Source organism: Talpa europaea (genome assembly GCF_964194135.1).
Source record: "Talpa europaea genome assembly, chromosome: 11".
Classification (NCBI taxonomy): domain Eukaryota; kingdom Metazoa; phylum Chordata; class Mammalia; order Eulipotyphla; family Talpidae; genus Talpa; species Talpa europaea.
In genome coordinates this window covers 71,384,965-71,412,794 of record NC_140078.1, presented here as the reverse complement: position 1 = coordinate 71,412,794, position 27,830 = coordinate 71,384,965, and the positions used below count along the sequence as shown (strand labels likewise).

Here is a 27,830-nt window from a genome sequence, read left to right as displayed (position 1 = left end):
GCTAGGGGTTGAAGAGGCTGCCCAGGGATCAGCCCCTGACTCCTGGAGTCTCTTCCGTTTGTCCAAATCCTCCATTGGCCTCGGCTGCTCCCCGTCCATAAGTCTGTCTCTCAGGAGTGACCCTCACTTCTGGGAACTCTGTAGAGTTGAATATGAGATCAAAGATGGTGGTTACTAAAAGGCCTCTGAATCAGGTGGCTCTGAATTTCCCCTCTGGACCAGCGCTGGCATACTCCCCCTTTAGTTTTGCTTCAGTCCCCTTATCCCCATTCCAGAGTTCTCAGAGCCCTTTACTCATTCCGAACGCCCTCCCCCACCCCCAACTCATCAGAAGGCCTAAGTGCTTTCTCTAAGCACCTAGCGAGCACCTACTAGGTATAGATGCGGTTAAGCACCTGACAGATTTTTCTTTCAAAAATCTGCCTATCAGAATTTGTTATGACATACTTTACAGATGAGGAAACTGAGGCTTAGAGAGATCAAAAGTGACTCCAGAGTCTGAACCCCTGCCCAGTCCCCCAGAACAGCCAGACCCCAAGGGTAGTAGTGTGTAGGAGGACCCAGAGGGTACTTACGACTCCCTCTCACTCCTACCCCCATCATCCTTTCAGAACCCTGGGCACTAGGTCCCCAAATCGCCTGCCCTTCTCTCCCTTCTTTGTCCTCCCCCAACTCTCCTCATGTTCTTTTGCTCTCCTGCCCCAGTCCCGGGGTGCCCTTCCTCCCAAAGCCCTTTCTTACTCTACAGACCTCCAAAGAGCCTGACCTAGCTATTTCGCTTTCTTGAAACTCAACTTTCCTTTGGTTTTCCCATCTAGTAACTCCTGGTTCCTCCCCACACTCTGACTCCTATGTATCCAGCTACTTCCAGGGAGTATCTGGCATGTCCTAAGCACAGATGCCCAACAGGAATACGACATATACCAGGACCCACCCTCGCCCACAGTGTCACAGACAGTAGGAACTTAATACTGGCTGAATAAATAAATGGTTTACCCTCAAACTTAGCTTTTTAGGCTGGCATATAAGGCACTGATACCCTGGAACTACTTCTGTCCCATCCGTATTCCATATTACCCCCTAAATAAAGCCTCCCAAGCAGACTCCTCTTCTCCCTGCCTCTTTGCACATACAGGTGAGCTTCCACATCTAGGCCTTGGCTCTTCACTGCTCCCTCTGTATGAGCTCAAGCCCTGTAGAAAGCACCCATCTTTCCTCTGCTCAAGAAGGGCAGGGAGGGCGGTAGGCCCTATCACATAGCTGGCAAGTCCCTGCTAGCTAGTCCCACCCCCATTCCTATCATTTCTATTTCCAGCCTGTGGCTCCCTGCCTGAGCCTGAGCCCACACTTATGTGCCAACCTCTTTGCCCTGGCAGAACACCAGGCAGGGTGCACAGGAGGTTGCCCTACACTGATGAAGGTGTGAGCAGGTGGCGGGGCCCCTGCTTACTCTGAGTCCGGTGACAGCTCCGAGATACTATGGGATGTGGCAGAGCGTGGTGTGGAAGGCCCAAGCGCAGAGGCTGTGGCAGAAGGCGTGGCAGTGGTATGAGGGCCAGAGGGCGTGCTTGAGGACTGCACGGAGGAGGAGAGAGCCGAGGAGTTGAAGGAGGCGAGGATAGAGGAGAGAATGTCCAGTTGCTCTGTGGAGGGGCCGTGGCTAGGGCCACTGGCTGGGTCCTCCCTCACTCTGAGCAGCTGTGGGGATGGCCCGAGGCCTTCTCGTGAAGGGTGCCGGCTAGGCACATGGTCTAGTCGCTCCCCTGAGTTCCATCTCCTAGACAGAGAGTCCAGGGGCCGGGATGGCAATAGGGGGTCCCTTGAAAGTTGCCTCTGGGGAGACGGGGGCAGAGGTGGGGGCTGTGGGTCAAGGTCCCGGGCACTGTGGGGTGGGGGCAGTGTGCTCAACCACTCGCAGGGTGCCCCTAAGTCCAAAGCATCCCGGGACCTGAAGCGGCCAGCCATGGCTCCAGGGTAGTCCCTGGGTGGCTGCCTCCTTGGTAGGGTACTGCCCCGATCCCTGGGCTCTAGGTGGCCTGGCACAGCATCCAGGCGTTCCTGAGAACCCGGTCGACTCAGGGGACGCAGAATTGGGGCAGGGGCCTCCTCCAGTCGCTCACGACTGAGTTGCCGCCGGAGGAGCAGGTCCAGTTGTTCACGGGAAGAGTAGCGGCTGGCAGGCTGAGAAAGGCTGCCTGTGCCCCCTCCAGCATAGATGCGACCATAGGAGGCAGCTGGCACAGCACGGTGGCCTAAGGTGGCCGCACGGCACCAGGACAACTCAGGGGTGCCTCGGGTCTGTGGCACCAGTGGGTACTGTAATCGGTTCTTCAGAATGCCTGTGGAAGGAACAAATGGGAGACAGGGTATATATGTATGTGGGGTACAGGGCAGGAATTCCCTGGGCCTGGGGATATGGCAGCTCCTGGGATCCTTGTGACAGAAACCCCTTGGGGAGGGACAGAGGCAACCCCTGGGAATTCCAAATAATTCCCCAGGTCAGGAGTCCTCATGGTAGAGTGTTAGAGGCAAACTTCTTCCTAAGGTCAGGGGAGGGGAAACCCCCAGATCTTGGCACAAAGGCCACTGTCAAAGGACTAGGAAGCCCCTGGGTTGTGGGGGGCGGGTAGTAACAGTCCCCAGGAACCCTGTGATGGTAGACTGAAGATAGAACCCCTTGAGTTGGGGCAGGGACAACTTTGGGGGGGGGTGCAAAACAGGGTAGAAGGGCAAAAACCATCTAGGTTAGAAGAAGAATTCTGAGTTCTGGGGCACAGCAGTGCCTAGGTTCCTTGGAAAAGAGATTGGGGTTCAGGGTTGGGGAGGAATCCCCTAGGTTGGGGCGGTAACGGCTCCTAGGGTCTCTGAGGTATAGGCCAGGGTATGAGAGGCAGGAAATTCCCAGGTCAGAGTGGAGCAGTCCTGGGGGGCAATAAAGCAGGGTAGAGGAGCAGAAACCCCAAGATCAAAGCAAGAGGACTTCTTAGGGTCTCTGTGAAGTGACTTGGGATTAGGAGTATAAAATCTCCTCGGTCAGGGCATGGGTCTTCTCCAGGGTCCCCGAAGTGCAGGCCAAGGTCAGGGATTATACCTTTCCTCTGGCGCTGGGCCCGACCCAGGGAGGTTTCATCTCCACTGGTCAAAGCCAGATCCGGCTGGTTGTTGTTGGCTGCATCCTTGCTGGTGTCCAGCCCCAGGCGCCTTTCGGAGCCCCAGGTCTGCAGAGCACAGGGAGCTGCCTCGCATTCCCCTAGGGCTGGCCAGTAGGACAGGAGGTCATTGCCATCCACATCTGTGGAGCCAGGGCAGGTTACAGGAGTCTCTGGATGATCTAGTGACTTAGGACCCCTGTGATCCAAACTATAATGACTCCTAAACCTATCTCTGTTCTCACTGAGCTAAGGCAGGGATATGTCTTTTAGAGATCAATGAGCCATGCAGGGAGGTGCTGATAAGCTCTCACTCCTGATTAGAAGTGGGCAGAGACTGGGGGTGGGGAAACCTGATCACTGAGGGGTCAGGAAGACCAGTTGAACTCCAGTCCTCAGGGAACTTGAAGGAGGGATAACATGTCATTCTATAGCATCCCTAACTTTGTTATTCTGTGGCCCAGCCTATTCCTAGCTGGCAGAATACTGCTGGGAGGCTGGATGGGGAGAGGTATGCAGGGCCCCAGTAATGACCCCAAGGTCCCAATAGGTTGTCCTGGGAATCCTCAGGGGATAGCAGGGTCCCTGGTCACACCCAAGTGGAGTATGGAATGGTCCTTGGGTTCAAAGGTCCCCATCACCTTTGGGGTGGGTGAGGAGCCTCTCACTCTGGGCTGCCCGGTGGAGTGGACGCTGGAAACGTCCCCGCGTCCGGCCGTTATCCTCGCTTTCTGAAGATGGGATGGACAGACTTCTCTCCTCCTCCAAGGACAGGTCACTGTCAGAGTCGGAGTCTGCACCTGGAGTCGGGAAAGGCAGACATAGCAGTGGCTTGGGGAGGCACGGGACTTAGGGGATAAGGAAAGAGCCCAGAGCTGAGTCTTGGGGTGGCTACAGCAAGGGGACTGGGGCTGAGGCCCAAAGGAAAGCTTGGACTCAGGGTATGAAAGAAGGGCTGGGACAAGTCAGGGATGGATCAGGAGAACCAAGATTGTGGCAGAAGGAAGGGGAACAGAGTAGAGAGCCTCTGCCTCCCTCTTCCCTGCTGCAGGTCCCCACCTCCACCAGCATCTCGATGGAACATGGCCACATCCAGGTCAGTGGGGCCGGCGTGAGCCTGGAGGCTGTGGTCAGTGTGGTCGGCAGCCGAACCATGTCGAACCAAGACATTGTCCCTGGAAATACAGGAACCCCCCCCCCAATCAAAATGGGATGAGATGGGGCGCTTTGGAGGCAGGGGCTTCTGGGAGTGCACAGCCAGCTGCATGTGGAATGGCTCTGAAGGAATGCCTGGGTGTGGAGCAAGAGGCATCTGGGGCAAAGGCAGCAGCAGAGGCCCAGATGACCAAGATCGGTGGAGCCACCGTCTAAAAACCTGGTAATGCCAACGTCTGGCAAAAGGGTCTGGTCTGAGCTGTGTGTCCCACTCACAGGAAGACCCTCTACTCACCTGAGGTAGCCGCGGCCCCGCTGGCTGTCTTGGTCCTGGGTCCGGCCAGAGCGGGCACTGCTCACTGAGGATACAGTGGAGGCGCCAAGAGTGATTCGGATGAGGCCACTCTCCTCAAAGAGGGCCGTGTTGTTGTAAGCCCCAGGGCCCTGGGGGAGGTGGGAAGAGACCAGAGTATGAGCCAGAATGTGAACCCTGGGGAATGTAAACTCTGGCCACTGAGGCCCCCAACCTGACTGCCAAGCCCCAAGGGCCCCTCACCGTCCCAGGTGCTGGCCTAGTCTCCTCAGGCACAGCTTTCCTGCCTAGACAGGTTGGTGTCCAGGCTGCCCGAGCATCTGCATTCAGGACACAGAAGAACAGCAGCACCGCCAGGCCCTGCAGGTCATTGAGAGATTAGAAATGAGTCAGAGAAAGTCAAAGTTCGGTCACCAAGGAGTCAGTCAATGGGGGCCACCATGGGGGTGGGGGTTGGTCAGTCATCGCAGGTTAGCTAGAATCAGCCAGAAGCCCCAGGGGCCCCAGTAAGGGTGACAAGGAAAGTCAGCATAGGCACTGCGAGGTCAGTGGCGTGAACAGTGGAGTTAGCACAGGGCTGCGTGGCAGGAGCCTCAGAGTTGGTGGAGGTCGATGCCGTTTTAGCACACTTTAGCATCAGTCACCCGGCAGAATCAGGTCCGGGGCCAACGCCCTGCCTAGGGTTGGACCCACTCCACTGCAGTGCCATCTGGGCCCAGGTGTGGGAGGGCGCTGGAGTTACCTGGAGCCCACTGAGTCCAGCGTGGAGGTAGTGGAAGGCCAGGATGCTGTGGTTGACCGCCAGGAGGCCAAAGAGCCAAGAGGCACTGACCAGTAGCAGAAGCAGAAAGGAGCTGCGAAGGGTCCTGCTGCGGAACATGGAAGGGTCATGCGGGCTCATACAGGGGACACAGAGAATGCAGGGGACATGAAGGGAAGGGGCTCATAGGAATATGGAACTGGGGCGATGGGAGGTCACAGAAGGAACCAGGAAAGTGCTCAGGGAGACATGGGGAGAACACACAGGAGGGGCAGGGGCAGCGTGTTAGAGAAAACATGAAAGATGGGTGGGAACACACAGGCAGGGGGCAAAGTGAGCCACCCAGCCACACGAGGCTCTGGGGAGACCCAGGGAACAATGAGAAACAGCAGGGAGGAAGCATATGTGGGACCAGAGTATGGTAAAGGTGCCAGAGAGGGACCTCAAGCCAGGTGCAGGGGCACTTCACCCAGCCTGCACGAGGGATGCTCCCAGGACCCTATCCCCACTCAGGAGGGCGCTGCCAGCCTGTGAATCCTTCTTCCCCCTGAGACAGCCAACTCACAGCACAGAGGTCTTCTTCGCCTCCCTCTGCCCAGTGGAGCAGGATATGCGGGCAGCAAGGAGAAACATGGTCCCATTCATCTGGACCCACAGCCGGACATGTGGAACGGGGACAGGGCAGAGAGAGACAGAGATAGTAAGAGACAGACCCACAGAGAGGCAGCACCGGTGAGAAACACACATGCACACATATGCATGCACCACACACACATACACACACACACACACACAGATGCAGAGATCAGAAACAAAGACAGAACCATAGGAAAAGGAAGGGAACCAGAGAGAGATGAAGGTGAAGAAAGACAGAGGTAGACTGGCAGCCGAGTCTCTAACCCCATGCCTCCCATCTCCATCCTAGTTGAGTAGAGTGTGGTCACTCAGTGGCCAGAGAACAGAAACGGAGGCCGTGGGCCTCCCTGGTGGTGCAGGGGTTAAGTCTCCACATTATCAAGCTATCTGCAGCCACTGCAGCATCAGTTCGATCCCCAGCCAGGGAGCTACCCTCATGGCACAGTAGACCTCTCCTGCCTCGCCCACTGCTCCCCTCAGCAGTGTACTTCGGTCAATCTGCCTGTTCTGTTCCCTACTCTGTCTCTGGTGGATCCTCTCACCCCTACATCTCTGGCCTATACCCCCGTTCTTCTTTTTTTTTTTTTAATCATATTTTATTTTATTTATTTTATTTTTTTTACATAGCGCATTTTTAATTTTTATTTATTTATTTATTTTTAAATAAATTTTATTTTTATATTCCCCATACAATTGCAACCCACTTATTTTGACCCCAATCCCTCCCCTCCCGGCCCTATACCCCAGTTCTTATATAAATAAAATAAATTTTAAAAATAAATAAATAAATGGAGGCTGAGCAGAGGAAGCTGGCAGGCTATAACCTGGCAGCCCTCAGCTGACCCCGTCACCTTACTGCAGGCTCCCTCCCTGTCCCCAAGTGGCACTGAGTGCAGGACACTCACCACAATGACAAGGACTATAGGGCCTGCAAAACTCCAGATGAGGGGTTCATGGACCGAGATCCAGCAGAAGTCAGGGTTCCCGTAGCCCTCAGGATCCAGGCCGACAGCAAGGCCTGGGGGGAGAAGGAGTGTCTATAGAGATGCTGACTCTCTCACATGGGGGGAGAAGCTGGGGTTGAGGGCAGAGCAGTTTGCTCCCTGAGCAGATGGCATAGGGTTGTGACTGGGAGTTATCATTAGGACTGGGGGCAGGGGCAGGAGTCAGATCATATGGTGGATGGAGATGGGGGGTGGTCACAGGCCTGAATGGGCCAGTGGGCAGGGCCCTCACCCAGCAGCACAGCAGGGACGCCCCAGCCCAGAGCATGGTAGAAGCGCATGGCACCGCGGTCCACATTGCGGGGCTCCACTTGCATGCGGTAGAGGTGCAGCCCCTGCACGAGGAGCCATGCGAAGGTGCAGAGGAAGAAGTAGTGCAGGAGGATGGCGACTGCAGTGCACACCAGCTGAAGGCAGGGGAGGGGGCGTCAGAACCCCTCCTGCCCCGCCCCACCTCTGACACCCGCCCCTGACACCCACCCCAGACATCAGCTGCCCACCTCTGACCCCTAAAGTGCGTGAGCACCGTAGCCCAGAATCCTGCCCCAAACTGAACATCCCTGACCTCTGATGCTGAGCTTTGGCCATCAGGACACAGGTCCCCTGGCCCTGACCCTGCACCTGGTTGTGGGTCCTGTGGATCCCCAGCAGGAAGAGGAGCTCTGCGACACCCAGGGCAGCTGCCACATTGGCATGTATCCCGCGCATGTTGGACTTGAGGCTGCGCAGGCTCAGCAGGACAGCCGCGGTCAGCAGCAGTGCAGCCACCGACACCGCCACCACCACGTGGGTGAACACAGCCAGCAGCTCCAGGTCGCCTTCCAGCCGCTGTGGGACAGGGGTGGTCACTGCGAGGTTTGGCCCTTCTGCCCTTTGACCCTCCCACTTCCTCAGGATTGTCAACACAGCCCTACCTCTCGGGGGGAGGCATCCATGAGGACCCCAAAGGTGCCTGTTCTACTGCAGCGACACCGTGCATGGGACCCATTCCTGTGCACCAGCTCGCAGTCCCGTGCCGTCCATATGCCGTGCTGGTTCGTCCTGTGGCCACAGGGCAGTTAGACCTACACCCCCGCCCCAGGGGGCCCATTGCTAAGACAGGGCTGTGAGAGACAGTGGGGGAAGGGCTGGGGGTGCTTGGAATTGGGGAGCAGCATTCCTCAGGGAGTGGGGTGGTAGGAGTCCAAGGAACAGACTGGGCCCCCCAGGGGCTAGTGGGGGACCAAGGGTTTCCAGAGTAGAGGTCCTCACGGGCCAGGGGCGTCCCACTGCACGCAGATCGCCTTGCTCCGATTGGCCGTCTGTAGCAGGCGGAACTCGAGGCTGATCGGGGACTCCAGGACACCGCTTAGGAAGTTGTGTCCATGGAATACAGCCACGCTGACCACAGGGGAGTTCATAACAGGGTTCTGGGGAAGCCTGAGGAGACACCCCACCTGAGATTGAACACGGCTGGCCAAGCTACCTGCTCCCTCCTATCTGCATGCTACTGCCATGGCTAAGGGTCTGGGACGGCCCAGAGTTGGTGCTGTTTTTGAGCACCCTTTCAGCCCCTGAAGGGCTGCTTCAAGGCTAGGGGTCCATGCCTAGCTGGGTTGTCAAGGTTCTGCAGACATGACAGGGTCTCTGCAGCTAAGGGACTCAGACCCACTGCTCACACTTGAGTCAGAAATCCAAGCAACCCCAGACTGCCTCAAACTGCCATTCCCACTAACCCCATCTGACCTCCAGCAGTTGGCCTGTCTTTGCTTGCCCGGACGTGGCTCTGTGGCTCTCCTATATGTGATGGCCCCCATCTGTAGCTCCACATCTGTCTACTACTCCGCACAACTCCCGAGATGGTTCCATGGACCCAGCATGGACAAGGCTCCCTGGAGCCTGGGAGTGCATAGATATGTCTGTGAACCTGCTCACTTGTCCATCAAAAAAGGGGGGGTGCTAGGCTGGGTGGAGGCTTACAGGAAGCTCAGGAGTGAGGGGACAGGGAGCAGTTCCAACCATGGTACCTGGCGCCCCGGCGCTCAGCCTGGAACTGGGCGGGGAGCAGTCCTCCCAAGGTGCGGTAGACAAGGAGGATGACAACGGAGATCCCGGGCTCGGGCTCGGGCTCCAGTGGGGGGGCCACGCTTGAGGAGGTGGAGTTTTCTGTGCTGCTGCTGCTTGTGGACAGAACTGCTAGGGGAAGGGGAGGAGCCTCTGTCAGTGACGTGCGACCCTGAACACCCGCAGATCCAGCTCTGTTTGGGACTCTTCCCTATAGGTTCAGAACTGGGAGGTGGGAAGGAAGAGCCCATGGGGGACATGAGCACCCCAGGGCTGGAGCCTGGGAAGGATCGTCTGTGGTGAGGGCGAGGATCTGGCAAGGTGAGGATGGTGTGTCAGGGCGTGGGGTAAAAGGCTGACATGGGAGGGTCTCACACAGGGGAGAGCAGGGGGGAGGCCTGGCAAGAGCATTGGCAGGAAGAGCACATGGCATCTGGCTTCGGGCGGAGGGACAGGGAGCCGGGGCTGTCACCTTCAGGTGGGAATGACCGTGGGTACTGGGAAGGTAGCAGCACGTGTGTGTGGGGATCCCAGGCATCCTGACCCCGGAAAAGGTTGCTGTGGTAACGAGGGTAGCGACGGGTCCCCCTGGTTGGATTAGGGTGCTCCATACGGTCGATGCTGAGCACTGCCCAGGGGAAAGAAGAGGGAGACCCATCAAGCTCTCCTCCCCATGCTGAGGGTCTCCCTCCCTCCTACTCCCATTCTGTACCCACAAACCACAAACCACAAACCATAGGCCCCCATGCCACCAGCACAGAGCATGAACTTGCAAAGGACAGACAGTGGTGGCACAGCCTCCTGTCACTAGTGTGGGCACCAATAGCCCCTACCCCCAGACCTCCAGGTCCATGCCTTTTCACAACCCCTGTCCCACCCACCCCACCTGTCACGCACTGATATTGGGCGTCACCAGTCCCACGGGATTCAGGTACGTGAGTTCCATGTTCTTGGCGAGTGTGGCTGCATACTCCTCCAGATGCTGCACTAAGCCTGCGCTGCCTGGGGAGGCCCCCGGGGCCCGCTGCCCCAGTGCTGCCCACAAGTCCCCAGTCTCTGGAGCAAGCAGTGCAGAACCAGCCCACAGCAGATTCTGGGAGGAGGGAGATGAAAGTGGGCTCAGCCAGGCAAGGATATATAAAGGGACAAGGCAGGTCTGGAGGTCTGTTCAGGTGCTCAGAGAGGTCCCAGCAGGCAAAGGGGGAGGGCAGGGAGGACAAGGGAAGAGGGAGATCCCAGGACCTTTACTTCCTCCAGCACAGGAGGGGCCAGAGCGGGAAACCCAGGGCTTGGGGATCGGGAGCACAGGGAGCAGCCCCACCTCATTGAAGTGGGCGTCCTGTGTGGCTGTCAACCCAAAGCCCTGCTGATGACTCTCAAAGGCCAACAGGTGAGCCAGGAGGCGGGCAGTGACTCGGATATCTTGGCTAAAGTAGTGGTCAGTGTGGCCAGTCACCTCCCGCAGCCTCTGAGCCAGCTTCTTGGCCTCTATTGTATCTAGTGCTGTCTTGTTCAACTCTAGACCATCCAGCTGCCAGGACAAAGATGAGGGCGTGTCACTCTGTGGTCTCTTAGGCCTTTTCAAAAGCCTCATAGGAAGAAGGGTTAGGCTAGAATAAAGGGCAACCAGGAAAATCCTGGAGGTCAAGGGTCAGTGTGTGTGTCTGAGACCCAGTCTGGGGAAGCTAAGGTCAGGGGCAGGGGAGGGCTTGGGTGCAGGGCAAGGTCTGCACAGTCTCACCAGCAAATTGAGTTCTCGAAAGGCAGGGGAGGTACAGTTGAAGAGGTCGGGCTCCAGCCAACCCTGGTCCTCATCACATAGCCGCACAGCAGCCCCTGGGGGCAGACAAATCATGGTCAAGCCAGAAGCCTACACACCTTTGCTCACCAGGTGGCCACAGCACCCTCTCCCTTCCAGGGGGAACTCTGGAGCAGAGGCCATCCCAGTATGCAAGTGTGCCTAGAGCCCTGGACGGAGCAGCGCCAGCCCAGGCAGGCCCCAGATGTTGGTCAGTCAATTTCTGAGGGGGTCCGTGGGCCATTTTGAACCATCAACTACATAAAGGAGGAGCACAAGGTCAGGACTATACAAACACACACACATATGCATGTGCACACACAGGTGCAAGTGCACACATGTGTGTGCGCACACGCACACACATGGGCCAGGACAGGGTCACAGACCTGGGCCAGGGCAAGCCACATGCCAGTGCTCACATCTGCAAAAATATAGACAAGTGCCTCAGGACAAGCACACAGACACATGGAACTCCCTCTCATACACACAAAGACGCACAGACACGCTAGCACAGACCAGGCCTTCAGAAGTATTTTGTGACCAAAGGGAGGTCAGGGGTGGTAGCTCTCACACAAGTTTTGACTGCACCTGTGGTATCTTCGCTGCTCTCTCTATCCCTGTCTGTGGGACTAGGATGGCAGTTGAATGGACATGGCCTGGGCCTTAAGGGAATTCGTGGCCACCAGCAATAAGGGCCCTAACATGTTTAAATGCAGACCTCTTGCCCCCAGGACAGACTCACAGAGGCATGCATGGGCACGTAAAGACACACGAGCATGCATACACAGTGTCTGTCCAGCCACTGCAGCAACCTCAAGCAGGAAGAAGGGCTCTGTGGGTACCTCAGGAAGTGGGGGGAGGGGAATCTGTAGGTCCTCAAACAGAGAGAAGGAGTCTCTTGTGCCCTCAGCAGTAGTGAGAGGCCTTCAGCAACCTTAGAAACTGAGCAGGGGTCTGCAAGGATCTTAGCAAGTAGGGAAGGATCTGCAGGGACCTCAGGCAGTAGGGAGAAGTCGCTGAGGCATCAGAGAAGGGTCTTTGGGGTCCTCAAATAGCAGGAAAGGGCCTAAAGGGGCTTCAAGCAATTGCAATAGCATTTAGAAACCTCACACAGCAGGAAGGGGTCTGCAGGGACTTCAGGCAGCAGGAGGGATTTGCAAAAGCTCTGGCAGTGGGAGGGGACAGCGCACCTGAGCAAACACGTACCCCTTACCTGCACCCCGCAATCCTGCCCAGAAGCCAAGAGAAATAGATGGAGGCTCAATGAGAGTGTGGGGAGGGACCCAGAGTCCCTAGGTAGCAGTGAGGGGCCCACATGGATCCATACTGTACGCCCACTTCTTTGCAGGGACAAATCCACTAACTCAGAGGAAGAGGTAGCTCCAGCAGTCAGAGGAAAGGCCCACCCTCACCCTCAGAAATGCCCCTGTCCCCCATATACTCACCCAGGGCCCCACGAGGACAGGGCACTGAGGCCAAGATGCCAAACTTGGTCTGGGGCCACCACACGCCAGATCTCAGGGATTTGGGGCAGGCATCATAGAGCACTAGGGAGAGCAGGTACTGAGCCAGGTGCCCAGGGGCAACTGACAGCCACATCTATTGCCCACCCCCATAGCCCACCCCAGGCCCCACTCCCCATCACTCTCCTGCTGGTCTCACAGAAGCTGGCTTGTCAGATTCTTTAACAGGCCATCAAAGTACTTGGCGTAAATGTGGGGGTCCCTGTGTGTAAGTGCTCTTTTGGAGAAGCCTCCCAAGTCTCTACCCAAGGGGCCAAGCATGCCATGATACTTGGTGGCAGCATGACAGAGCCAGCCCTCTACATGGATCTGGGGGGAAACCTGCTCACCCCGGCAGCCGCTGGCTGTCACTTCTGCGAAAGGACTGTCACAGCTGTTGCACTGGCGACCAAGGGCTCCAGGGCGACAGGGGCACTGCCCACTGTGGGGTGCACAGGAACGCGAGGTAGAGCCCACAGGGTAGCAGTCACAAGGGAGGCATGAATCACTGCCCCGAGGTCGGTAGTGGAACTCCTGTTTAAGAATGGGTCAGGTGCCTGAGGTCAGAGGTCAGGGTTTGGGGAATGAGTGGAATCAAGGGCATAGGGTCAAGAGAGCAGTGCTCACTGGCCAGAGAAAGATTGGGTCTCCCATGAAATGTGAATGGGTTACATGTCAAGGACAAGTGATGGCAACTAGGTCACAGGATGGGGTCAGAGTTCTGGGCCTGAGTCAGCAAGCTGGGTAAGGATCACAAATCATGTCTAGGGAAGAGGTGAAAAGTCAGGGGTAAGATGCTGCGTGCACCTTGCAGTGACATTGCCCATTTGTCTTGTTGCAGTTGGGGTCGAAGCCCTTGTGAATGTCGCAGTTGCAGGGGCCACAGGTTGGGCTTCCCCACCAGCCCCTTGGGCATTGCTGGTCCATCCTGAGGGTAGACAACCAGGTGAGATGCCACTCTCAATGACCCTCCACACCCTCTGTGACATCTTTCCATCATCTCAGCCACTGTCCCTTACCTGTGCTCACAGTGGTGCCCAAAATAGCCACCTACACAGTCACAAGTGTAGCCATGGGGTGCTCCTGGAAGATGTCGGCATGACCCCTGATTCTGACAGGGATTCAAGAGGCAGGCATCCACGCAGCCTGGACCATAGTAACCTGCAGGTTGGGTCAGGGAGCTCAGGATACTGGGCACAAAGCATGGGAGAAAGCAAGCACCTGTCCTCAGTCCCCACCTCCTCCAGGCCCTGGCTCCTGCCCAGATCACCCTGCCACCCTCCTCCAGGCCCCACCTGGCCAGCAGGTGCAGGAAAAGGTGTGCCAGAGGTCTCGGCAGTCAGCGTGGGGTGGGCAGGGCCCAGATGCACAGGCATTAGTCACAACACAGCCGGGTTCCACATTCACTCGGTGGCTGGGGGGCAGTAGGGCCGGAGACCCCGAAGGTGTAGAGCCGAGCCATACCCCCTATTGACACAGCCAGCAAGGGATGAGACCCAAGTCAAAGCACCTCAGTCCCAAGTTCTACAGAGCCAGCCACTCAGTCTGACATGCAATCTCCCACAGTCTCCCCCAAAATCCTCAGATCCTGAGCCTGCTATTCCAAATTCAGTGTCCCCATGGGACTCCTAATCAAGCTGTCCCTGACACAGACCTCTAATGTCCCTCACTAATCTAAGCCAGACTCTCCTCCAACAGCACAGAAAGGCTTGACCTGTCTGATGGGTCTGGGTCACACCTCCACCCCATACCAATCTCCACTTGAAGGCAGCTTTGAAGCTCCTAAGGCTCCCCTGATCTCTGACCCCAATGCTCCATATCAGATTCCCATGCTGACCCATACCTGGATACAACCAACCAGACCCCGAGGAGCCTCTTCACTGCTGAGGGGCAGGCCTCCCACATGGAGTCGCTTTACCTTCAGGCCTGGAAGCTCATTCCCCACTGCCATGGTGTCCTGGAGGGTGGGAGACAGTCAGCACTGGGAGCAAGGGGAGGTGATGAACCCCTCCTCTTCCCCAGAGTCAGTGTTGGCCTTGGCCAAGCCCTGCATGGCCATGCTTTGCCCCTCTGTACTAGCGGAGTGGTCTGGGAAAGAGCTGCTACCAAGTATGGAGGACCTGCTAGAGCATGGGGAGTGGGTGAGAGGAAGGTTTCAGTCTAGAGCTGGGGACAGAGAGAACCCTCTCTCCTGGGTCTCCAGAACAAACCCTGAAATTTCATGATTTTGACCTGGAAAGATTGAGACACAGACCAGAAGGCGCTTCCAGGAGCTAGGCAATATGCTGGTTGCAGAGGTATCCCAATACCAGACCAGAAATAGGAGTACCCCCTGACATGAGGAGGACCTGGCTGACAGGGTGAGCTCAAAGCAAGGATATAAAGAGGGAGCTGTAGGGAGAACACCAGACTATGTGCAGTAGAGGGAGTTGAGGAGCTGGACTAGAGGTGGGGTAAAATGGTTGGAGGATTGAGAAAGGACGCCCCTAGGGTCAGAGGTCAGACCTGGAAGAGGCTAAAGTCCAGTGAAACCATGAGAACATGGTGGCCCTGCCGGCCACCTGGCTCCTCCTGCAACTCCAGCCGCAGATCATGCCACCGGCCATCACTGACAGGAACTTGGTTGAGGAGGAGGTGAGCAGCATGGCCTGAGCCCCTGGTCACCGTGATGGACAGCAACCCCCGATCCAACTGTGAATAGAGGTAGAAAGGGAGTCCCCTGCGGTCAGAGCTCTGTTGGGATGGAGGTGGAAGTATTAGGAAGTGAGATCAGGGATTCAGAGATCAAAAATGTCAAGAGATCACAGAGTGGAGGGAAGGCTGTATCTGGCGCATATGGCATAGTGCCTAGGGATACTGTATGCTGAGAGTGAGGTTCAAGGGTGGAGATCAAGACCAGATAGACTGGTGCAGATAGCATAGGAGAGCTTTGCTGGTCCCCACTGAGCAAAGGATATCATGGTAGGAAGAGGGCCAAGGGCCACAGTCCAGAATATGCTATATGACATGGCCTGAGCCCATAGGAATGTTGCTGGTGGCATCAGAGATTGAGAGCTGAGGGTCGAGGGAGGGGTCAGACATACCTGGCAGAGAAGCGTGCTGTGTGACCCAGCCTGCACTTGCATCAGGACCCCCTGTGTCGCCCGAGTCCGAAAGGCCAGCCCCAGGTACCATGGGACAGACACTGTCATGTCATTTCCAAAGTCCCAAATCAGTGTGCCATTGCCACGGAAATGGTGGGGATGGGCCATGGCTGGGGGATAAAAGGAGCAGGGTCACAGCCCCCACCTTAGAACAGACCTTACCCTGCAAGCCCCTCCTGCCCTGTGCTGCCCACTCACTGAGCCGACAATCTTTGCCACCGAAGCCCACAGGGCAATCGCAGCTGAAGCCACCCCAGCGCTCTGAGCAGAAACCACTGTTCTTGCAGGGGCCTGAGTCACAAAAGTGCAGTTTGGCCTGGCAGCCTGAGAGAAGAAGGCACATGGAGGAGGTGAGAACTTGATGGGGAGGAGGCATGAGTGCTAGACAGTATGTAGGGGTCCAGAGGGGCTGAATGTAGCCACAATCTCAGGTCCATGTTCTCTCAGAGGTAGAGTAGGTAGAAATCAGGCCCTAAAGGCTAGGCTGTGGCATGGTTCTTGCCATCAGAGGAGATGGGGTGAGTCCCCTATCTCCCTACAATGGGGACATGGCTTACCTGCCGTGGTGCCATTGTTTGCAACAAAAGCCGCCATGTCCACTCGGCGGCCATCGATGTGCAGGTCCCGCATACAGCCAACGAAGTCCTTGTGGGACACGGGGAAGTTCTCCGGGAGGTTGGGGACACCCCCCAGGAGGAGAGGGCCCGTCAGGTCCAGGGACCTGGGAGTCAGGGGTCTGGGTCATTGGTGGGACTGGGCCAGAGTGGGGTTGCTCCTGGAGCTATAGAAGTATGGGAGTAGGCAGGTGACTGAGGGGGGAGGGGAATCTCAGGATGGGGAAGGAGCTGGGACTTTAAGTGTGGGGTACAAAGGAGAACTCATGATGGGCAAATGGTCTGGGGTAAGGTGGAGAAGCTGGGGTAAGAGATGGAGAAGTGAAGAGGAGGCTCACTTCTCTAGGGTGCAGAGTAGGGAAATGCGTCATTAGAGAGACAAGGGGAGTGGAGACTGGGTGCCTAGTGGAGACTAGGAAACTGGGTGCCTAGAGACTGTGTGGGAGTAGGAAGTCTGGGACAGATTCAGGGGTGGAGGGGGTAGGATGAAGTGGGATTTCAATGTCTAAGTGGGGAGAGGGAAATATGGTGGTCTGAGGAAAGATAGGGAGCTTGGTAGGCTGGGGTGAGGAGTGGGGTATGTGAAGGGTTGGGGTGGGTTTTGGCAGGTAAAGACATGGGGATCAAGGGCTGGGGGTCTCACTTCTTGGAGCTTGTTTGCATGCCAGCAGCTGCGCATGAGTAGTTGCCAATCTCAGCACCAAACTGCAGAGCCACGGCCACGTCACAGTCATCCACGCTCAGCACAGCCACCTTGTCTTTGGAAGGGCCCTGCGCTCCCCCCAGGGCATCTGTCCGGGGCTAAAGACCCAGACACATCATTCAAGGTAACCCCTTGAGGGGCAGAACCTGGCATCCCAGCTCCCCCCATATTCCCATGTAAGGGTGGTGCCCACCTTATTGTAGTATCTCAGATGCACCGTGTGCCACTGCCCGTCACTCAGGCCCCCTGGAACTGTGGGGCTGACCACTGTGTTAGACTCACCTGTGGGGGAGGATGTTCGTGGAGGGTTGTCTGGAATTGCTAAATTGCTCCCCCATCCCTCTCTCAACCCCAGCATGCAGGCATAGCTACTCCCAGGCTAACCCTGGGTACATCAGGTCACTCCCACACTGGTGACCACATTGGCTGAACCATAGTGCCTTTGGACAGACAGAGAAGAACACACATTTCTTGGAGAGACAGACTTTCCCCCAGGGAATGGCCACACGGGGCAGGGCCTTACTGTTGTCTCTTTGGCATAAGGCATGTGCCGTGAGGCAAACCTGAGCAAACGGGGAGCTTGCACCCCGGCCCCCTCACCATCTCATGTGCACATGCATCACCTCTTCCACACACCCACCTGTGGAATATGTGAGCCGCACTTGCCCAGCAACCAGCTCCAGGGCCAGGAAGTCATGCTTCTCATTCAGGCGCCCGTTGTAGAAGAGGAGCCCACTTGCTTGCACTGTTGCGAACCTGGGGACAGGTTGGGGGGGGCAGGTGTGTCCCCAGCTGTATACCTCCTCACACCCACCCTACCGACAAGAAGGTTCTAGAGAAGCCCACCCAGGCTGGAGAGAGGAAGAGATGAGAGGGGGTGGGCTGGACAGGTGTGGCCGGTGCAGTGACTTCAGGAGCAATGACACTCCGAGACCCCAGGCATGGTGTCAAGGGAAGGGGGCCATGTCCTACGGGAAGACAGGATGGGGCAAGCAGGAATCTGAGTCAGGGTCAAATAAGTAGGGCCAGAGTGAGTGGAGGCAGGTAGAGATATGGGGTGGGCACCTACGAGAGGGACAGGGTGAGGTGGAAGCGCTGCCGCAGGCCGCGGAACATGACGAAAGAACTGGGCGGGAAGGAGCGTGCGGCCACCTCGCAGCGTGGGCCCTCGAAGGCCCCACCCGCCGGGCACTGGCAGCGGAAGCCACCATCCGGCCCATTGGCACAGGTGCCCCCGTTGCGGCAGACTCCAGGCACGCAGCGTCCGGCCTCCGTATCCAGCTCGCAGTCTTCTCCTGAGGGTCAAGCTGCTATCAGAGGTGGTCACCGCCACACCCACCCCAGTTCCAGCAGGCCCTGCCACGTCCGAGGCCGTATGGCTGGGTTCCTGAGCGCCGAAAGCTCCCTGTGAGCACGCCCCCATTGGGTGTGGCCTGCCTCCCCTTCCCAGTGACGCCCCCCCTCTCTCGATCCCTCCCCGCCCGGCCGTGCCCACGTCTCCGGCATAAACCCAGCCTCCCGAAGGCCTGTAATTCTCCCAGGGCCTAGGTTGTCTCTGGGTCAGGTTCTGGGCTCTAACTGTGCCCGCCCTAACTCCGGTCACCCAAAAGTGACTGGCGCTGTAGTTCTGCCCGCCCACTGAGGGTGCCCTGCTCACCTGTGAAGCGTGGGCGGCAGACGCAAGTGTAGCCACCCTCGCGCCTCGCGCAGGCACCACCATTGCGGCACGGGTTGGAGTAGCAGAGGTCGAGCTCGGTCTCGCAGAAGTCTCCAGTGAAACCAGGCGGGCAGCGGCAGCGCAAGCCTGCGATGGGCTGGATGGGTCGGAAAAGCGTGGAGGCTGAGGCCAGGAAGGGTGCAGAGGAGTCAAAGCGCAGCACCGACACGCACTTCATGTAGTTCTCGCAGGGTTCGCGCAGGCACACATTGTCGTCAAAGGGCAACACGTCCAGAAGTGAGCGCGCGGCGAGGGCGGCACGGCGCACGTACAGCTGCTCCTGCAGCTCCTCAGAGCTGAACCAGGGACCAGCAGCGCCCGCCCCGGCCCCGCGTGGGGCCAGCGCTGAGAAGCTCACGTTGAGCACCGTGCCCCCTACGTCAGTGTCGTTCTGGATGTTGAAGATGAAGACGTCCTCGGTGGGTGTGGCAAGCACCGCGGCCACGCCTTCCAGAAAGTGGCCCAGCAGCGGTGACAGGAAGCGCTCCTGCCACATGTTCTCCAGGCGCACCGTCAGGCTGTTGGCAAGCAACTCCTCCGTGATGATGACCACGCGTAGCACACACTGTGCAGTCACACTGTGCAGCCCATCTGCAGGCCAGGAATAAGGCATTGGTCAGTCTGGGGTCAGTGGCTGCCTTCCCCAGGACACAAGAGGCCTGGGGCCAGTGACTGCCCAAGATCCCCAGCATCAGGTGTCAAAAAGTTGCTGCACCTCCCTCCAACACAAGGAGGGGCCTGGGTCAGGGATTAACCAATTCCCCACCAAGGCCCCCATGGGTCAGCAAATCATTCCCCCAACAACACATAAGGAGGGAGGTCCCTGAGTGGTCAGTAACCCGCCCTCCCCTTCATTATCATGGTCAGCATGCCACCTCCACTCAGAGTAAAAAGAGCAGGCTGGGCCCCTGACCAGCCATTTGCTTCCCATCCCCCAGCATTGCACAACCAGCAAAACATTCCCATGAACAAAGAGGATTTCAGGTCAGGAATCATGCATCACCTATTTTTCTGATCAGCAAACTCCTTTTCCATGGCACTAGAATGAACCTTGGCCCTATGGCCACTCAACCCCATCCCTCAGAACCCTGGGTCAGTAAACTCCCTCTCTGCAAGAGGGTTTCAGACCCTTCCCCCCATCCCCTCTACATTTTGGGTCACCAATCTGCCTACCACCCCAGACCTGGGCCATCCTGGGACCTCAGTGGCCATTCCAAAAAATGAGGATGAGTTGCTATATACGTGCCCAGACTCCAGCACACATTGGATGGTCCACAAAGGCTAGCTGTTAACTGAGAGATAATTAAGGCTGTGCCTTCTCTGGCAATTTTGGGAATCCATGCTCTAAAATTGGGGGATGAGCACCAGTAAAGCCTGTCTCCTGACCTCTGCAGCCTCCACTAGGTAGGACTGCAAGAGCCTGTCTTGCCTGTGCCCTGTTAGGGAAGGGTTTTTGAAAGGCTGGGGCTTTGGAGGCAGGAAAGAAACAGGCAGACTGCTGAAAAGTTTTCCAAAGGGAGAGTCTTGACCAGCCCCTTGGATAGTAGCCAGGAAACATGCGCCCACTCTCTATCTGCAGCTGCCAGAATAAGCTGATGTTCCCATTGGTCTCCCTTTCCTGCACAGATGGGGTGAAGGCCAGGGTGAACCCAACGTAACCATCTGCACAGGGTATGTTAGGAGCTAGCTTTTCCTGGAGTCTCCAGAGCACTAACCCAGGACCTCCAGCCTTTCAGAGAAAAAAAAGGGCTATTCCTCAGGTAGCAAACAGTTCTTTACTTCTTTACAGGGTCTTCTAGATGCCCTGAAATCTCTGAGGTACTGTGGAGACTGCCCAAAAACCTAAGCATCTATGTGAACCTAAAGTTGTGAGGTACAGAGCAGCTCTTGTGGGGTGCAAAACCCCAGCAATTAAGGAATTAATTCATGGAAGCCTTGGAAACCCCTCTTGGTTTGAGGTGCCCTGTGAAATGAATCCTTGAGGCCCTGACAGGTTTCAGTTACTAGGTCACTTGCCTGCCCCTTGCTCCTCACCTGTGACAGTCACCAACATGGAAGCCACCAGTGGGCGGTTGTTGTCTAGCTTGCGGCTGAGTCGAAGCTCCCCACTGGTCTGGTTAACGACAAGCAGCTGCAATTCATTGCCCCTCTCAAAGGAGTAGAAGAGATGGTCGGAGACATCAGGGTCATAAGCCGGGATGCGCCCAATGATGCCTGATGGGAAGGTGTCTGAGCGATTGGACACATAGTTGTTGAAGAGGATCTGGAAGTTGTTGAGCACAGGGCTATTGTCATTCTGGTCAACCAGGCGGACATGCACAGTGGCCCGACTAACCAGAGTGGCAGAGGTGGCTTGTACCACAATCACATATTCCTGGCGAGCCTCATAGTCCAGGTCGATGAGAGCTGTCAACTCTCCAGAGAAGATGTCCATTTGGAACAGCTCAGGGATGTTCCCCTCCACAATCTGGTACATTATATGAGCATTGGGGCCTTCATCAGGGTCCACGGCAGTGATCTGAGCCACCACTGAGCCCACAATGCTATTCTCCTTCACTCGCACCTCAAACTCCTCAGCTGGGAAGATGGGTGCATTGTCGTTTACATCCTGCACTGTCACCTGGATGCTCACTGGAGTGCGCAGTGGGGGCACGCCTCGGTCCACGGCATAGGCAGTCAGTTCATACACTGGTACTGCCTCCCGATCCAGTCGCCTCACTGTTCGGACAATGCCAGAGGTGGGCTCAATGGTGAAATCTCCATCCCCATCTTCCCCATTTTGGAAAGTATACTGGACTCTGCCATTAGCGTGAGCATCCCGGTCAGTGGCTGAGATCTGCAGGACACTGGTGAAAGGTGGGGCATCCTCAGAGACCAGTCCTGTGTAGTGGGAGGCAACAAACTGTGGAGCATTATCATTTACGTCATTGACCATTACCTCCACATAAGTGGTATCTGCCTTCTGTGGGATGCCATTGTCCCGAGCTGTAATAGCCAGTGTGTAGGTCACCTGGTCTTCATAGTCCAGTGGGGCCTGTAGTGTAATAGCCCCTGAGTCTGCATCAATGCGGAACTGGGGCAGGTTGTCCTCCAGGAGATAGGTGATACGAGCATTTTCACCCACATCATCATCAGAGGCACTGATCACCACCACAGTGCTACCCACTGGCCGATCCTCGTTCACACTCACGGAGTAGTGGGCACTTTGAAAAACAGGCCGGTGAGTGTTGGCATCTGTGATGTTGATGTGCACATAGCAGTGATCATGAAGAGCCCGGTCAGATGCAGTTAGCACCAGCTTGAAGTAGCGTTCCTGTTTGTAGTCCAGAGGCAGAGCCAGTGTCACCAGACCCACACCCCCCTGGGTGCTGATGGCAAAGCGATTCCGAGTGTTGCCACCTGTGATCTGGTAGCTGATGGCACTGTTGGCATCGCGGTCTACAGCAGTCACACTGACCACACTGGTGCCCACAGCCGCGTCCTCATTCAATCGTAGGTGGTACTCCTTCATTGTGAATTCTGGCCGATTGTCATTAACATCCAGCACTGTCACTGTGACACTGGCTGAGGCTGAGCGTGGGGGTGAGCCATGGTCTCTAGCCTCTACACCAAAGAAGTAATGTTCCACAGACTCACGGTCCAGGGGACCACTCACAGATACCCAACCGGTGGCACTGTTTATCACAAAGGGTGTATCAGATGCCACACCAGTTAGGGAGTACTCCAATCTGGCATTTTCCCCATGGTCTGCATCCACTGCCTGAATGTGGATGACTGAGTGGCCAAGGGGGGCGTTTTCCAGGACAGAGACCTGGAAGGGTGTGCTCACGAAGATAGGAGTATGGTCATTGATGTCCACTACCTGGATACTAGCCAAGCCTGTGTTGTTAGAGAGTGGTGGCCGGCCTGCATCCTGAGCCCGGATTCGCAAGGCATACTCTCGCTCTGCCTCAAAATCCAGGGGTGCCACCACCTGGATCTCACCCGTGAGGCTGTCGATGGCGAAGTGGCCACGGCTGTTGCCGCTGATGATGTTGTAGTGCACCAGTCCATTAGCATCCTTGTCCCGGTCGGTGGCCGTGACACGCAGTACCACCGTGTGGGGGCGCACATCCTCCCGCACCTGCGCCACATAGCGCTTCTCACTGAACTGGGGGGCGTTGTCATTTTCATCCAGCACAGTTATGTGCACACGCACGGTAGCAGAGCGCGGCCCAGGCTCTTGCCCCTGGTCACTGGCTTCCACCACCAACTCGTAACTTTCCATGTGCTCGCGGTCGACGCGACCACTGGTGCTGATCAGGCCCGAGCGAGGATCAATCTCGAAGGCAGCAGTGGCGCGGGCAGCTGGCGGCCCCACAAAGCGGTAACGCAGGTTGGCGTTGGGGGGCGCGTCGCCGTCCGTCGCTCGCAACTGAAGGATGGGGTAGCCTTCCTCCACGTTCTCGCGAAGAGTCTCTCGGTATTGCGCCTGCTCAAACACTGGCGCGTGGTCGTTGCGGTCGGCTACCGTGACGGCCACCATGGTGGTGGCCGAGAGGCGCGGCACGCCGTGGTCCTGCGCCGTCACGCGCAGGTAGTGGCGCTCCATACTCTCGCGGTCCAGAGCGGCCTCCGTGCGGATGAGGCCGCTCTGCGGATCGATGCTGAACAGCTCCAGCGAGCGACTGTTCATGAGCGCAGCCAGCGAGTAGACCAGGCGCCCGGCCTCGCCCGCGTCCGGGTCCTGCGCCACCACGCGTAGCACCGAGGTGCCCGCCGCCTCGTTCTCTGGCACTAACGCCTGGTAGTTGTACTGTGGAAACTGCGGGTGGCGGTTCGCGGCGCGGCGGGGGCGAACCCGGCTCGCTGGGGGCATTCTCCAGGCTCCAGGCTGTACCCAGACCCCCGGGGGGCGCGGCCCGGGGCGCAGCGGGAGGAAGCGGCGGCGGAAGACGCGGCGGGAGCGCATGCGCTCGGGCGTCGGCCCAGGAGCTGTCCGCGACCCGCGTGGTGCTGAACCAGAGGCGGGCGCTATCCGTGCCGGGCGCGGTGCTGAATCAAACCTGGGGCCGGATCCCTCAGACCCCGGAGAACAGCCCGGTCGGGGAACTGTCCTCTCCGCTCGGGATGTTGCAATTCTCTCCACCTGACCCCTGCGCCCCGGTGCCCACAATTCCCCGCAACAGCGCGTGGTTCCTACTTTTTTGGGGATGCCTCTCCCAGCATTCCTCGGGGAGGACATCAGTTTGGAACCATGAGGCCGAACCAGAAGGTCCGACGGGAAGGGCGAGCTGTTTTCTGGACCCAACACCCCTGGAGACATAGCCTCTGGCGATAGACTATCTCTTTGCAAGGGTCCTGTCCGCCCGCAAGAGGAGACCTCTGGGCGCCAGCACAACAGAGACCCTGGTCCTTGTCCTGTAACATCTCGCCCGCGACTGCCTAATGCCTGGACCCCATATTCCGCCCCCAGCCTTGCGTCCGGCTGCTCAGGGAGCCCTCGATCACTCTGGGCGCTTTGCCTTCTCCCTCGGAGCCCCACGAAAACAGGGTCCCTGACTCCAAGACCAGGCTCTCCATCCTTTCTGACCCCAGGCGGCTCGGGACAAAGAACTAAGGCTCCGCCGCCGATCCGCGCTTCTGGCCCCGTAGCGGCAGGTACCCCAGGATCCCAGTCTTGGCCCCCGCCGCCCCCCAGCTCCTCCCGACTGAGAGGGAACAAAGAGAGAAGAAGCAGGAGTACCGGGGTCGTCGGCCCCCTGAGACCCTTCCACGGCGGCCGCCTCGCCATCACCCCCCACCTTCCCACACGGCCTCCACCACCCCCCGCCCCGGTCCGGGTCTTGGGCCCGCCCCGCCGCTCGGGCCCCCTCCCGGGCCCCTGCCACCGCCCCTGTCCCCCGCCTCTCGGCCTGTCGCTCCGCACCGCCACCGCCCTCTGGGCACCATCTACTCTGCGGCCAGAGCCCCTTTGGCGTGCGGCCTCGGCTTTTGCCGCCCCCACCACAGCATCCCCGACGCTGCTGCCGCCTCCCGCCGCTCCAACATGGCTTCCGGCCGCCGCTATGGTTCGTTCCACCTCCGCCCCGAAGTCCCAAATCCGGTGGTATAGCCCATCGCGCATGGCAATTCTGACTACCGTAGCTATTGCCACCATCTTTGTTGAGGGCACGTCACAAGTACTGCCCACGGTGCTGAACAGGGCACGGAAGTTCTCCGCCCCTAGATCCACCCTATTCGTTGCGGCCACCGCCCTCACCCTTCTCCCTCCTAGAGCGCTCTCCTGGCTCCGCTTTCCAGCCGTTTCTCTGTTTCGTGTCTCTGTTTCTGTGCACCTCCCTAAGCACTATTTCTAAACCCTGTCTCGGATTTTGGTCTGAAAATTCGGTGCATGTGCTATGCAGAGAGATCTTTCCCACACGACTCGTGGGCGGAAGTAGCATGTAGAATCCTGGGGGCTGGACGGGGACCCGGGGCGCCAGCAGCCAGAACAATAGCTTTAACTGTTTGATCAGCGGCTTTTAATTCATGAAACATGTTGCGAACATTAGCTTGTTGAGAACGCGCCTGTGGAGTAGGGACGAGAGGTGACCTGCCCGAGACGGGAGCAGAGGCAAACCCTTCCCTAACTTGCCCTCCCCAGCACTCTCCCAAGCTGGGGGTTCCTCCACTGTCCAGGTCGCGGGTTTCGTGCCCTGAGGTGCCATGTGGAGCCGGCGCTGCCCTACGGCTGCAGGCCCGGAGCCCCGCCCCTATCTCTCCACGACCTCGTCCCTTAACCCCTTGAAGGGATCAACGGAAGCTCAGTTCTCCGGCTGGCCCTGCACGGTGCAACTCCAGGAGAAGTCAGTCCAGGCTGGCCAATGGACAGAAGTGGCGGAATAGGCGTAACCGAAGACGAGCAGGGGCGTGGGGGGGTGAAGGCGGAGCGTTCCAATCAGAAAGTCACTGTTTCTATTGGCACAATGGAATGCTCCGCCCCCTACGGCGGACCCATTGTCTGGAGGGGAGGGAGCTCTGGGGGTTCCAGCACAGCAGGAGAGATAATCCAGGAGCCGCTCAGTAGACCAGCTTGCCAAGGCAACAGAGACTACGGGCTGACGCGTCACGTGCAGAGGGCGCGGGAGTCCCAGAATCCAGGAGGAGTCTAGGATCGGGATTGGAAATGCTCCAATGGGCGCGGCTCCTGCTTGAAACCCGGGAGAACTCCCGACTAAGGTCTCTGGCCCGCCCCATATGTAACTATGACATCACCACCACCCAATCATACAGCGCGTTCTTTGGCCTCTGGACTTCTTCGCTTCCGGGAGGCGGAGCTCTCCTCGCGACCCACGTGTCTACCTCGGTGGGTTTCTGAGGTGCCAGGGCTCATTTCCCATTGTGAGGCCCCCCCTAAGGTGCGAACTCCACTCCTGATACAAAGTCTGGGTTCCTATGAGTGTAAGCATCTCCAGAAGCGCGAAAGGGGAATTCTGTTGGATGGGCGCGCAGTCGTAGCTGGGGCTGGAGGAGGAGGACCAGGGACGTGGTTGCCCATATACCCGCTCTTCTGGATGCACAATCTAGAGAACGGAGGGTACAAAACTACACCAGTGAAGGAGGGAGACAGGCGGAACGCTAGGGAGAGGAGTGCTGGGTTACCTCAGGAGGCTCCTGAGCCAATTTAGCCATCTGGGGAGACTTCACGTAGATGCCTGTGCAGTCTTGAATAACCAAGAGGAGGGCTGCAGCTGGAAGGGAAGTAGTCGTTCTGATCTTTAAGGCTGTATGGGCAAATATGCAAACAATTACAGGGGTCCTCCTGTCTTCATTAGGGCTGACATTGGCTTCCACTGGTGTTTCATGTAGAGCAAGACCTAAAGATCTGGACATTCCGGACCTACGTTGTGACTGCCATGATGGCTCTCCGTTTCTCTCCCTGCTGTTCTGTGTTCACTGTTGTCCTCCCTTCGTGGCTGCTGTTCCGTGGAGACCTCCCCAAACCCATCTGCATTCATCTGCAATCTCCACCCCCGGTGGCAACTTCTAATGCTCCTATAAAAACTAAGTATTGGTGATATTTCCTCCAAGTCCACTCTTGCCTCTGTGCTAGGAACATTGCTAGATCCCTACAAGATTTATCCTTACTCTCTCCTCTTCACCTTCAAGCTAGAGGATCCACCTAGAGTCCAGAGACTTGGATTTGAGGCTGCTGTGGAGCAGAGAGTGAGTAGGCCAAAAGACTAGAGGACAAAGTCTTGGCAGAAACTACTGTCTAGGACATCTTGGCCTCTCTCCTTCCTTTTCTTCCCTGTGCTGTGTTTGCCTCCTCCTTCCTCTCTGTCAAGGGAAACTTGTTGGGAAAGAGTGGGCCAGAAGCCACCCACCCAGCTCAGTTGTCCAACAACTCTTCTTTTTTTTTTAAGATTTATTTTATTTATTCATACAAGAGCTGGAGTGCAGGCCAGAAGAGTGGGGGTGAGAGGATTTACCAGAGACAGAGGAGGGGAGCAGCACTATGAGGCTATCTGCAGCCACTGCAGCATGAGTTCAATGCCCAGCCAGGGAGCTAACCCACATGGCGCTGCAGACCTCACTTGTCTTGTCTGCTGCTCCTCTCAACAGTATATTTCAGTCAATCTGCCTGTGCTGCTCCCCAGTCTGTCTTTGGTGGATTCTCTCACCCCCTGCACCTCTGGCCAACACCCTAGCTCTTGTATGCATAAATAAGTAAATCTTTAAAAAAAAAAAATGCAAGAGTAGAAGGGCAACTTCCTATACCTGATATCAAGGTTTGAAAAGCTATACAAACTAATTCTGTACGGTGCTTGTGCTAGGACAGACAGACCAATGGAACAAAATATACAGATGGGCCTGTACGTGTGGAGACTTGAATTTTGATAAGGGAGGGTCTTGAAAGTCAGCATGAGAAAAGGGTGAATTTTTCAATAGTGATGGGTCACAGCTGGATATCCAAGTATAAAAAATTAAATGAGATCCCTACTTTATACTACCTGCATAATTAGTTCCAGATAGATTTGATGCCTGACTATGAAAGGAAATACAATATGATTTTTAGAAGACAATATAGATCTTCATGACTAAAGATTCTTGGATGGGACAATGAATGCACTAATCATAGAAGAAAATACTGAAAAATCAGGTTATATTACAATTAAGAACTTCCTTTCATCAAAAGACATTGAGTGGGGCCTCCCCTGGTGGCGCAGCGGTTAAGCGCTGGGCTGCAAGGCTGCTCGCAGCCTCTGCAGCGCTGGTTAGTTCCCCGGCCTCTGGCGAGGGTCCCACAAAAAAAAAAAAAAAAGACACAT

The 27,830-nt window shown here is 57.0% G+C and overlaps 1 protein-coding gene across 4 annotated transcripts; it reads right to left on the bottom strand.

The window, feature by feature from the left end:
* Positions 1–110: 110 nt before the first annotated feature.
* On the bottom strand, positions 111–24,310 carry CELSR3 (cadherin EGF LAG seven-pass G-type receptor 3; the record flags this gene model as incomplete). 4 transcript variants are annotated; one of them, XM_084246537.1, is made up of 35 exons in its annotated part: positions 111–138; positions 1,451–2,339; positions 3,092–3,292; positions 3,791–3,949; positions 4,215–4,324; positions 4,600–4,748; positions 4,861–4,977; positions 5,360–5,486; positions 5,943–6,022; positions 6,919–7,031; positions 7,250–7,424; positions 7,639–7,845; positions 7,932–8,058; positions 8,269–8,436; positions 9,024–9,189; positions 9,533–9,688; positions 9,958–10,153; positions 10,382–10,591; positions 10,802–10,896; positions 12,265–12,405; positions 12,711–12,894; positions 13,168–13,288; positions 13,380–13,521; positions 13,656–13,827; positions 14,204–14,317; positions 14,866–15,051; positions 15,444–15,613; positions 15,702–15,827; positions 16,061–16,224; positions 16,761–16,918; positions 17,014–17,102; positions 17,461–17,576; positions 17,890–18,115; positions 18,478–19,128; positions 20,572–24,310. In XM_084246537.1, 35 exons carry the CDS (start codon positions 24,308–24,310, stop codon positions 111–113), a joined length of 9,972 nt encoding a protein of 3,323 aa, XP_084102663.1. The 4 variants fall into 4 exon arrangements, with proteins under 4 accessions (XP_084102663.1, XP_084102664.1, XP_084102665.1 ...); XM_084246538.1 differs by having other exon boundaries at positions 5,360–5,483; XM_084246539.1 differs by having other exon boundaries at positions 5,360–5,483; positions 12,304–12,405.
* Between the last annotated feature and the right edge of the window lie 3,520 nt (positions 24,311–27,830).